Source organism: Bubalus bubalis, chromosome 4 (genome assembly GCF_019923935.1).
Source record: "Bubalus bubalis isolate 160015118507 breed Murrah chromosome 4, NDDB_SH_1, whole genome shotgun sequence".
NCBI lineage: Eukaryota > Metazoa > Chordata > Mammalia > Artiodactyla > Bovidae > Bubalus > Bubalus bubalis.
Genome location: NC_059160.1, coordinates 41,291,653 through 41,303,858, shown reverse-complemented (window position 1 = coordinate 41,303,858; position 12,206 = coordinate 41,291,653). Strand labels below are relative to the sequence as shown.

General features: G+C 37.6%; 1 protein-coding gene, 1 long non-coding RNA gene and 1 other non-coding gene across 5 annotated transcripts in view; 2 read left to right on the top strand and 1 right to left on the bottom strand.

Moving 5' to 3' along the window:
* Positions 1-12,206, top strand: part of DENND5B (DENN domain containing 5B) — a 222,235-nt gene that overhangs the window by 164,465 nt on the left and 45,564 nt on the right. For all 3 annotated transcript variants that reach the window (XM_025283467.3, XM_006069091.4, XM_044941315.2), the window contains one exon: positions 9,614-9,707. In XM_025283467.3, the coding sequence (XP_025139252.2) occupies positions 9,614-9,707 (94 nt within the window). The remainder of the gene's footprint in view (positions 1-9,613; positions 9,708-12,206) is intronic.
* On the top strand, positions 8,349-8,464 carry LOC123465744. The gene has a single exon (XR_006641036.1). It is a non-coding gene; the product is annotated as a U5 spliceosomal RNA (small nuclear RNA).
* LOC123333214 overlaps positions 9,537-12,206 on the bottom strand; it is a 70,502-nt gene continuing 67,832 nt past the window's right edge. The window contains exon 7 of the long non-coding RNA XR_006550424.2: positions 9,537-9,805. This is a non-coding gene — a long non-coding RNA (uncharacterized LOC123333214). The remainder of the gene's footprint in view (positions 9,806-12,206) is intronic.

The window sequence follows — 12,206 nt, the reverse complement described above, 5'->3', positions numbered from 1 at the left end:
CAGTTCCTTATTTCTGGCACCATGTTCATGATGTCTAATTCATAAGGACTGTGGAAAAGTGTGGAAAGTCTTCAGTACCAGCATTCTTTTACATATTTGGAAAAAGAATACTATGCAGTAAAGTGAACTGTGGATTTTTAAAAGGCTTTATTTGATTGAACTCTCTTATTTAAGTAGGTTGCTTCAACTCTAATGAAGACAGTGAAAGAGGATGAATCACTAGAAAGGTGGAAAAGTTATATGTTCAGGATGAAATCTTCCTTTCCTGTAGAAATGCAAGTGTTTATACTAAAGTCTTGGGGAGGAAGGTTGCAGAGAGAATTAATACGCTGCTTATGAGATGGAAGTAAATAGCTAATGACTGAAAATTTTACTCACTTACTTACCTTAGTTAATTTGTAGAGTTTTACCCTCCAGTGAAGAGCTATCCTTGCTTTTATAAACACTGAACTTGAAATGCACTAAGAGATGTTGACCATTATGGGGATTCAGACTTTCCAGATGATTGTACTAGAAACAGTGTTTTATTTTTCACAAGTGGATGACTAAGTCATCAGTTCATTCATTTTCTCTCATGTTTATAAATTATCCTAATTTTTTGAATCAGTTTAACATGGGCAGACACTTAATTTAAATGGTTTTTATTTCCTTTTGATAGCATTAGAGTGCTCATTCATTCATTTGGAAAATATTTATGGAACCCATACTATATATGACACTGTCCTGTTCATTGGGAGTTTAACAATGAACAAAATAACAAAAATCCCTGCTTTCAGCATGAGAAAGCAAACAAGGAACTTATTAATATATAAAATAAATAATCTATCAGAAAGTGATAAGGTTTGTGAAGAAAAATAAAGTAGGGAAAGGAAGCAAGGAGTGCTTAGGAGGCAAGATTTCAGGTTTAAAATCTTCCTGCCATATTTTATTGCTTTTAATCTTACATATAATCTCAAATTTTCCATTTCCACACAGAGCATCAAGAATTACATTTTTAGCTGAGTTGTAGTCTGAAAACATTACCTTTTCACCTAGATTGTAGTCTGACTGAAAGAGAATAGATCTCAGAATTGGTTACAGGGTAAAGGGATATTATAACCATGACTATGCAAATGATTGATCAACTGTTAGAAACTCATATGCTACTTACAAAACAAAAACAAATAAGCAGTCTTTAGTATTTCAGCAAATGTACTCTTCTTTGGTAAAATTATACTTAATAAATGAGGTTTAATAATGTAAAGAAAAATGATTTAACAAGATGAGGAATGTGTGGACTTCATAGTAACTTTTTAAGCAGATGCCCATTTCCCTGTTTGGAAAATAAAATTAAACTGGGCATTTTGTCTCAAAGAATGAGATGCTAGTTATATCCTGAAAGTTAATATTTATCCTTGTCTTTTGTGCTTTTCCATTTTGCCTACCAGGAGAAATGTTCAGCCATGTGTATTTTGCTCCTTCCTTTATTCATTATATAAGTTCATTAGCTGGTGTTTATAATCCACCTCATATTTTTACTGTTTAGTAATCCTAATTTTTTAATATGAGCAAATTTTAGTATTTGTTTGTTGACAAACAGGGTTTGTTGTTTTCTTTTTGGCTACAAGGCTGTTTCCAAGGCTTCCAGGTCTTTATATATTGTGTTACTTATATTTTACCCTTCCTCTTTATTTACTATATAAATTCATCAGCTAGTATTTATATTTTGCTTCCGAGTTCTTAAAAAAAAATTTCATGACACTTATTGAAGAGGGTTCCTTTATTTAAGGTATAGAGACCACTGCAGTGGAGTCTTGCAGTGGAGAGGGAGATTAGAGGCTTCTCTGAATATTGCATGGACACGTGGGAATTTATCACCAAGGAGCAGAGTGGAGATCAGTGAGTAGGAAGTTACCAAGAGGGAACATCAGGGGTAAAGGGGGATTCTGAGTGAGCTGACCTAATAGGATTCTTGCTGAAGACAGACCTGAGTGATTAGACATCACCTGGGGGATGGTGGAGAATTCAGAACTTGATCGGATGTCCAGAATGATCATATAATGAGAGGGAAAATGGTTTATGCTAAGCTGACTTAGCAAGTTTCTTACTAAAACTGAATTTTACAAAGAAATCCATAGATAGGCTTAGGAGAAGTTCCAGGGGTCTGACTAAAGTTTTATGAAGCAGAGAATCGATTTTTCAGTGTCTTGATAGGATTTTTTTTCTGAATCTTCCTTTTCAATATCCTTTTTACAGTCTTATACAGTCTTACGTTGATCTTTTGCTTTAGGGACATTTCCAAGGATTCTACTTCAAAGATCTGTCACTAGCTCTTTGCATTTTTTTCTCAGTATAAGCCTATTCTTTAAAAAAAAAAAAAAAAAAAACTATTTTAAGAGGGGCTACTTTACTTTGCTACCATTTTTATCATAATTATTCAGTGTTCCTCTAAATAGCAGGCTGAAATGAGATGATTCATCAGTTTGAAACCAAAGGCATGCATAAATTATTTAAAGAGCAACAAAAGAAGCAGCACTCTGATTTTAAGCTTTTTGTAAATTGGATACTATATTAATAATACATTTTAAATCATCAGTTGTCGGTCATGCAGTGTGACTTGATGGATGGCAAAAGTATAAATTCACTTCTTGTGTATAGCTCTGTGCTCTCAGGGATATATCAAGAGTAAATAGTTCTAGAATAGTGCAATGAATGCAGTCATGGGCATGATAAACCAAGAGCTTAGAAATCTTTTAAAATAATTTGATATATGAAGAAAACATAGAACACTATTTGACATAAATTGTAGCAGTATTTTTTTGGATCTGTCTCCTAAAGGAAATAAAAGCAAAAATAAATAAATGAGACCTAATTAGACTTAAAATTTTTGCATAGCAAAGGGAGCCATCAAGAAAACCAAAAGACAGCCTACTGAATGGGAGAAAATATTTCCAAATGATATGACTGATAAGGGATTAATATCCAGCATAAATAAACGGCTCATCCAACTCAACATCAAAAAAAAAAAAAAAAAAAAACAATTAAAAATGAGCAGAAAGTCTGGATAGAAATTTTTGCAAAGAAGACATACACAAATGGCCAACAGGCACAGGAAAAGATGCTCAACATCATTAATCATCAGAGAAGTGTAAGTTAAGACCCCAGTGAAATAACACCTCATGCGTATGTCACTCGGTCATATCCAACTCTTGTGATCCTATGGACTACAGCCCACCAGGCTTCTCTGTTCATGGGGATTCTGCAGGCAAGAATACTGGAGTGGGTTGCCATGCCTCCCTCCAGGGGTTCCTCCCAACCCAGGTCTCCTGAACTACAGGCGGATTCTTTACCATCTGAGCCAGCAGGGAAGCCCAAGAACTGGAGTAGGTAGCCTATCCCTTCTCCAAGGTATCTTCCCAACGCAGGAATTGAACCAGGATCTCCTGCCAGGGTCTCCTGCATTGCAGGTGGACTTCATCAGCTGAGCTACCAGGGAAGCCCCAAATATCACCTCACACTCGTCAAAATGGCTGTCATCAAAAAGACCACAAATAACAAATGTTGGTGAGTAAATGGAGAAAAGAGAACCCTTGTACACTGTTGGTGGGAATGTAAATCAGGGAGGTCACTATGGAAAACAGTATGGGTGTTTCTCTAAAAACTAAAAGCTATTTTATAGTTCTATTGCCATATTTTATAGTAGTTCTATTTCTGGATATTTATCTGAAAAAAAAAAAAAAAAACAGAAAAGGCTAATTGGAAAAGATACATACACCCCGGTGTCCATAGAAGCATTATTTATAATTGCCAAGATATGGAAGCACCCTCAACGTACTTCAATAGATGAATGGATAGAGAAGATGCAGTATCTGTACATATACACAATGGAGTAATACTCAGCCATAAAAAAAGAATAAAATTTTGTCATCTGCAACAACATGGATGAACTTGAAATCAGTACAAGAAATAAGTCAGAGAAAGACAAATACTGTATGGTATTACTTATATGTGAAATCTAAAAAGTAAGACAAATCAGTGAACATAAAACAGAAACAGATTCACAGATACAGAGAACAAACTAGTGATTATCAGTGGGGAGAGGGAAGGGGAGGAAGAGACAAGAAAGGGGTAGGAGATTAAGAAGTACAAACTACTATCTTTGAAATAAATATACTACAAGGATATAGAAGAATGTAGGGAAAACCACTCGGCCATTCAGGTATGACCGAAATCAAATCCCTTATAATTATACAGTGGAAATGACAAATAGATTGAAGGGATTAGATCTAATAGAGTGCCTGAAGACCTATGGACAGAAATTCGTTACATCGTATAGGAGGCAGTGAACAAAACCACCCCCAAGAGAAAGAAATGCAAAAACGCAAAGTGGTTGTCTGAGGAGGCCTTACAAATAGCTGAGAAAAGAAGAGAAGCAAAAGGCAAATGAGAAAAGGAAAGATATACTCATCTGAATGCAGAGTTCCAGAGAATAGCAGGGAGAGGTAAGAAAGCCTTTTTAAGTGAACAATGCAAAGAAATAGAGGGAAACGATAGTGGGAAAGACTAGAGATCTCTTCAAGAAAATTAGAGATACCAAGAGAACATTTCATGCAAAGATAGGCACAATAAAGGACAGAAATGGTATGGACCTAACAGAAGATACTAAGAAGAGATGTCAAGAATACACAGAAGAACTGTACAAAAAAGATCTTCTTGACCCAGATAACCATGATGGTGTGATCAGTCACATAGAGCCAGACATCCTGGAATGTGAAGTCAAGTGGGCCTTAGGAAGTATCACTATGAACAAAGTTAGTGAAGGTAATGGAATTTCAGCTGAGCTATTTCAAATCCTAAAAGACGGTCCTGTGAAAGTGCTACACTCAATATGCCAGCAAATTGGAAAACAGCAGTGGCCACAGGACTGGAAAAGGTCAGTTTTCATTTCAGTCCCAATGAAAACTGCCAGAAGGGCAATGCCAAAGAACATTAAAATTACCGCACAGTTGTACTCAAAATTGTACCGCACAATTGAATTCAAAATTATACCGCACAGTTTTACATGCTTGCAAAATAATGCTAAAAGTCCTTCAAGCTAGGCTTCAACAGTATGTGAACTTCCAGATGTACAAGCTGGGTTTACAAAAGGTAGAAGAACCAGAGATCATATTGCCAACATCCATTAAATCATAGAAAAAGCTAGAGAATTTCAGAAAAATATATGCTTCATTTTCTACACTAAAGCCTTTGACTGTGTAGATCAGAACAAACTGTGGAAAATTCTTCAAGAAATGAAAATACCAGACCACCTTCAATGGACTGGTCCAAATAGTACGTCAAGGCTAATATATATTGTCACCATGCTTATTTAACTTATATGCAGAGTACATCATGTGAAATGCCGGACTGGATGAAGCACAAGCTGGAATCAAGACTTCCAGGAGAAATATCAATAACCTCATATATGCAGATGACACCACCCTTATGGCAGAAAGCAAAGAGGAACTAAAGAGCCTCTTAATGAAGGTGAAAGAGAGTAAAAAAGCTGGCTTAAAACTCAGCATTCAAAAAAACAAAAAGATCATGGCATCCAGTTCCATCACTTCATGGCAAATAGATGGGGAAACAATGGAAACAGTGACAGATTTTATTTTCTTAGACTCCAGAATCACTGCAGGTGGTAACTGCAGCCATGAAATTAAAGGATACTTGCTCCTTGAAAGAAAAGCAGTGACAAACCTAGACAGTATTTTAAAAAGCAGAGATATTACTTTGCCTACAAAGGTCTGTATATTTAATGCTATGGTTTTTCCAGTAGTCATGTATGGATGTAAGAGTTGGACAATAAAAAAGGTTGAGTGCTGAAGAATTGATGCCTTCAAATTGTGGGAAAAACTCTTGAGAGTCCCTTGGACAGCAGGGAGATCAAACCAGTCCATCCTAAAGGAAATCAACCCTGAATATTCATTGGAAGGACTGATGCTAAAGCTGACGGTCCAGTACTCTGGCTACCTCATGCAAAGAGCTGACTCATTGGAGAAGACCCTGATGCTGGGAAAGATTGAAGGCAGGAGGAGAAGGGGACAACAGAGGACAAGATGGTTGGCTGCATCACTGACTAAATGACATGAGTTTGAGCAAGCTCCAGGAGATAGAGAAGGACAGGGAATCCTGGCGGGCTACAGTCCATGGAGTTGCAAAGAGTCTGACACTACTGAGCTACTGAACAACAAAAACAACAAGGATATATCGTACAGCACAAGAAATGCAGCCAATACTTTATAATAACTATAAATGAGATATAACAAAAAAACTGTGAATACTTTGTTGTATACTGAAACTTAAATTGTATATCAGCTATACTTCAATTAAAAATTAATTGAAAATAAAAAGAAAACCACTTAAAATGCCATCACCATGAAATGTTAACTTTTGGTATTATGTCTTTCCATTGCATGGATCCTGATATGTGTGCATGTCCATACTTATTTTGTTAATTAGAAAATTTCTTAAATGTATCCAGCTTTTTCATTCACTCTTGTATCATGACCACTGTCCCATATTATTGATATTCCTGAAAGTGAAAGTCTTAGTCACTCAGTCGCGTCCAACTCTTTGCGACCCCATGGACAGTAGCCCACCAGGCTCCTCTATCAGTGGCATTTTCCGGCCAAGAATACTGGAGTGGGTAGCCATTCCCTTCTCCAGGGGATCTTCCCTACCCAGGAGTCAAACCCAGGTCTCCTGCATTGGAGGCAGATTCTTCACCATCTGAGCCACCCTGGAAGCCCCATTGATATTTCTGGTAACTTAATTTTTTAAATGACTATATGGTCTTTCATTATATCACCCCCTACTGTTGAACATTTAGGTTGCATTGAGCCATGAAATTAAGACACTTGCTCCTTGGAAGAAAAGCTTTGACCAAGTTAGACAGTATATTAAAAAGCAGAGACTTTGCTGACAAAGACCCTGTCTAGTCAATGCTGTGGTTTTTCCAGTAGTCATGTATAGATGTGAGAGTTGGACTATAAAGAAAGCTGAACACCGAAGAATTGATGCTTTTGAACTGTGGTGTTAGAGAAGACTCCTGAGAGTGTCTTGGACTGCAAGGAGATCCAAGCAATCAATCCTAAAGGAAATCAGGCCTGAATATTCATTGGAAGGGCTGATGCTGAAGCCGAAATTCCAATAGTTTGCCCACCTGATGCAAACAAAGAACTGACTCATTGGAAAAGACCCTGAACCTGAGAAAGATTGAAGGCAGGAGGAGAAGGGGACGACAGAGGATGAGATGGTTGGATGGCATCACTGACTCGATGGACATGAGTTTGAGCAATGTCCAAGAGTTGATGGACAGGGAATCCTGGTGTGCTGCAGCCCATGGGGTTGCAAAGAGTTGTACACAACTGAGCAACTGAACTGAACTGAACATGTTTACTTGATTCTGAGTAACTGTTGATTGTAAGATCTGCTATTAATTCAAAAGCTTTTTGGAAAAATTATACTTTAAACTTGTATATGACATAGAAGATTCATCCTAGTTTCAGAAACATTTAAAAGCCAAAATGTGAGTCTTGTGTGTGTAGTCACTCAGTCATGTCCAACTCTTTGCTGCCTTTTGGACCGTAGCCTGCCAGGCTCCTTTGTCCATGGGATTCTCCAGGCAAGAATATTGGAGTGGGTTGCCATTCCTTTCTCCAGGGTATCTTCCCAACCCAGGAATTAAACCCTCATCGCCTGTGTTTCCTGCATTACAGGCAGATTCTTTATCCACTGAGCCATTGGGGAAGCCCCAGGTGTGAGTGACTAACTCATTCAAAATGTGAGTCTTAGAATAAAGGAAACTTAGAATTCATTATTGCATGTATGCTGTGATGAACATCTGTAAACCTAAATATTAGACTGTCTCTGATTACATTTATTTAGGGTGTATTTATAGAAGGAATAGGTGATGTAGTTGACTCTGCAGATAAATGGCTTACAGACATGACATCGACCCTTCAAGCATTTATAGCAGAGAGGATTGTATAGAAAATAGACTTAAGTTATTATAAAACACTGTGATAAATACTGTAATTGGAGAGTATGAGAGGGATAGCTAATTTAAATTTGGAGGAATTATAGAACACTTTCTATGTAGCACCTAAAGCTGTCTGAGAGATGAATAGAAGTTGGAAGAAAACTTCATCTTCCAAGGCTCAAATGTGAGAGATCTTACCCCATTGGGATCACTGAGGTATTTGAAGATAGCTGGAGGTTTAAGGTAGAGAGAAGGATCAGCAGAAACTGTAAGTAAGCTAAAAATTGAATTACAGCCATTGGATTGGCAGTTAGGGCTATAAATGGCTTCATCAAGATCATTTTCAATACTCTGCTTTCTCTTCAGACCGTATAAATCTTTCGCCTTTTACTAAAGATTTCCGTGGAGAGGAACAATTCTGAGTTTGAAACTAATTTTTTGAGGCTTTGCTTTGGCAAGGCTACTTATATTGGTTAATAAAAGACTTGGGTTTGGTTAGGAGAGTGTTTGTGTTTGTAATAAAAAAAATACAAGAAAAAAAAAAAAAAAAAAAAAAAAAGATCATTTTCAGGGAAAGAATCTGATTTGAGATGAACAACAGATCCAAAGATAATTAAGCAGAGGCCTTACATGTAAACTTTTCTTAAGAATGTTTACATGAAAGAGCAAAGAAACAGATTGAAATGTAGTGTCAGAGAGACCAGTATACTTGTAAGCTGAAAGGCAATACTCATTTGAGAGAAAAAAAATTGGAGATACAGCACACGAGATTTCTAATAGAGAAAATTGGAGTAGGCAAGAGAGGACTGGTCAGGGATGAAGTTTCAAGCTGTGGCCAATATATATTACACTTTGGAATTAGAAGAAAGATGAGTGGGGGTTGGGTCTGTATGTGTGTATCAGTCAAGTAGAGAGCAGCAGGAGGGAGGCAAGGCTGGGTCATCAAGTTGAGTAGAGGCACTTGAGGATAAAGGGAAAGGTTTGGTAACAGTCTTGAAGAGAAATGGGAGAACTTGATAAAGGGCAGCAGTTTCAGTGATTCTTGGTAGTCATGAGGGAAATCAAGAACTAATCTATTAATACATGGATATGATAAAGGAAAGTGCTGCAGTGGTCTCTATCCAGGCTTGGGGCTCTGTTGGGCAGGTAGGTGGAAAGGAGAGAATCATTACAGACACTGTACATTTTTTAACCTCAGTTTGAAAGAAGCATTGATTGTGGTGAGGGTTGCACCTCTCTATGAATATGCTAAAAACCACTGAATTGGATACTTTAAATGGATGAATTATATGATATCTCCTGGAGAAGGAAATGGCAATACTTCTGTATTCTTGCTTTGAAAAATTTCCATTGTCAGGGGAGGCTGGCAGGCTATAGTCCATGGGGTTGTAAAGAGCTGGCCATGACTGAGCAACTGAGCCAGTATCTGGTATCTAAATTACATCTCAATAAAGCTGGTATATACTTGTTTAAAAAGAATCTATTGAAAAATAAGTATTGCTGGTCTTTAGTTTTCAACCGTACATCCTTTCTATTTTAAAGACATGTGAGATCACATTTTATTTTTTCGTTTGATTGTTTGTTTTAACCTACCCCCTTCTATTCTTTCAGTCGCTGGGTAAGTCGGAGTGCCACTGCACAGCGCAGGAAAGACCGCCTTCGCCAGCATTCCGACCACGTTGGGCTGGACAACGACTTGAGGGAGGTATGTGTGTTGCCTTCCTGGGATGCTTTGATGCAGGAACTGTAAGCTAGGCTTACTTAGTCCAGCAGGTATCATTGCGTAGGTTCTCTTGCATTCTTCTAAAAAAAAATAATTGTTCAATTTATGTTTTAAAATAGTAATTCTCTTATACTGACTGACATAGCTGAAACACCTTTTTTTTTTTCCATTTTGTAATTTTTATATATCTAAAATAAGGCTGTAAAACAGGTCTCCCTCTGGACCACATCAAGTAAAGGCTGAGCTTAAGATAAAGTTTTGGTCAGTATATCTCCTGCAGGGGGAAAAAGGTATAAGAAGCATAGACTTTCTAAGTTTCAAGCATAATTTAAACTTAGTAAATATATATTTGCCTGTGATTTGTCCTTGGCTTGTTGACACCATTTTTAGGAGTGTTTTAAAATTACTGTAAATTAATATCCTTATGCTTTATTTGTACTATTTGAAAATAAAACTAATTATACATTTGAATAATGATAGGTAATTTTTTTCTCTCTCTTTTTTAATTTTTTCTTGTGATCAAAAAAATGCAATTATCTGTTAACTCTTTTCTAAACTCAAATGGGTTAAAAAAAAAGCAGAAAACATCATTCTGAATATATATATTGCTTTTTGTTGATTTGTTCATACATACATGGTTTTAAACATTTTCTTAAGAACTGAAACATAGCCTGTCTACTGCTTTTCGTTGTGCTACTGTATTTCTCTCCCTTCCCTTCTGCTGTGACTTTATCATATGCATGCTTGTTTTGCTTGTCTCTTTCTCCCATCTTTTTCTTTTTTGCTTTTCTGTCATATGCACTTCTCCATCCTCATAGCCTTCCAGGGAACTTGTGGTCTGTCAGAACTCCATGGCATTCTGGGAGTGGGATCAGGGTCCACCTCCTCCTGCACGACTTCCTAAAAAATCCTTCTCTGAGTGCTGCCTGGTATGTTCTTTGCCTGAAAGTCCTTTGCAGATCTTCCTGAATCTTGTCTGTGGTGTTCCTTGAATCATCCACGTGTGTGAGTGCACATAGCTCTAGAGGCCTCACATCACCCTGTGACGTGAAATCTTAGCTCTCCACTTCTTTTGTGACTTGTACCTCTTCATGGTGGTGTGTGCGCTAACAAGAGTGTTCTCTACATTTGGCAGAGAAAACTGATTATTTGAATCCCCAATCAGTGGTATTTTTGAGGGAAAAGAAGGGGACTAGATTTAGCACATTGTTTTTCTTCCAAAAAGGGGAAATATTTAAGTATTCAAATTTTCTTTTACTTAAGCATTTTGCAAAAGTGCATAAGTGATTCATTTTCAAACAACTTTTCTTTTGCTGAGTTTATCTGTTCCTGGTCTGTATTTTATATGGTCAGAAAATCAGATCACCAATATAGTATCTTACTGCTAAAAGAAACAGTTGAGGTATCTTTGTCCAGCTTGACATGATTTAACTGAATCCAAGTGTTAGTCGATCAGTCATGTCTGACTTTTTGTGGCTCCATGTACTGTAGCCTGCTAGGCTCCTATGTCCATGGAATTTTTCAGGCAAGAATACTGGATTGGGTAGCCATTCCTTTCTGCAGGGGATCTTCCTGACTCAGGGTTTGAATCTGGGTTTCCCGCATCACAGGCAGTCTTTACCGTCTGAGCCACCAGGGAAGCAAGTCCAAAAGGCTTTGTCTAAAGTCAAATGGACACACAGAGGCAGGGCTAGGCCCACAGGCCAGGCCTCCTGACTCCAAGCCAATACTCCTCCCAGGAACCCTGCACACTGGGTTGCACTGAACATTACTCACCTGAGGTCCAGAGTTACTTAGGACTTTTGGTTGTATTTTATCCCATTATGACATAGTAAGATAAATTTACTTAACTTTACATTGCTGTGCTCTTCACATGCTCCATGTTGGTTAGAGGGACAGGATATTATTAGATGAAATCCTGCGCTGAAGAGCAATTATTTCAGTGTTTACTGAATAATAGGATATGTTTTTATAGATAGTTCCTACTATTTTGGGCTTCCCTGATAGCTCAGTTGGTAAGGAATCTTACCAATCTTATAATGCAGGAGACCCCAGTTTGATTCCTGGGTCGGGAAGATCCGCTGGAGAAGGGATAGGCTACCCATTCCAGTATTCTGGCCTGGAGAATTCCATGGACTATTAAGTCACATAAGAGTCACATAAGGGTCACAAAGAGTTGGACATGACTGAGCAACTTTCACTTTATTCACTCACTTTCCTACTATTTTTGGCTTAGAAATGAAGAAGAGCATAGTAGAAATCTCAGAAGAAACCTGGGGTGACTTCCCTCTGTAGGAAAATGGACTTTATTATGAAACCACTCCCTATGAAAGATTTCTTCCTTCTCAGTTTTTTATCTTAATATACACCTTTTCCTCCAGTTACCCCAAAAAAAGCACGTCTGTGTTGTCACTTGTTTATTATAAGGGCACTGCTTTGTTTTTGCAATATGCAGAAGCAACCCCACTTCTTGCTATGAGA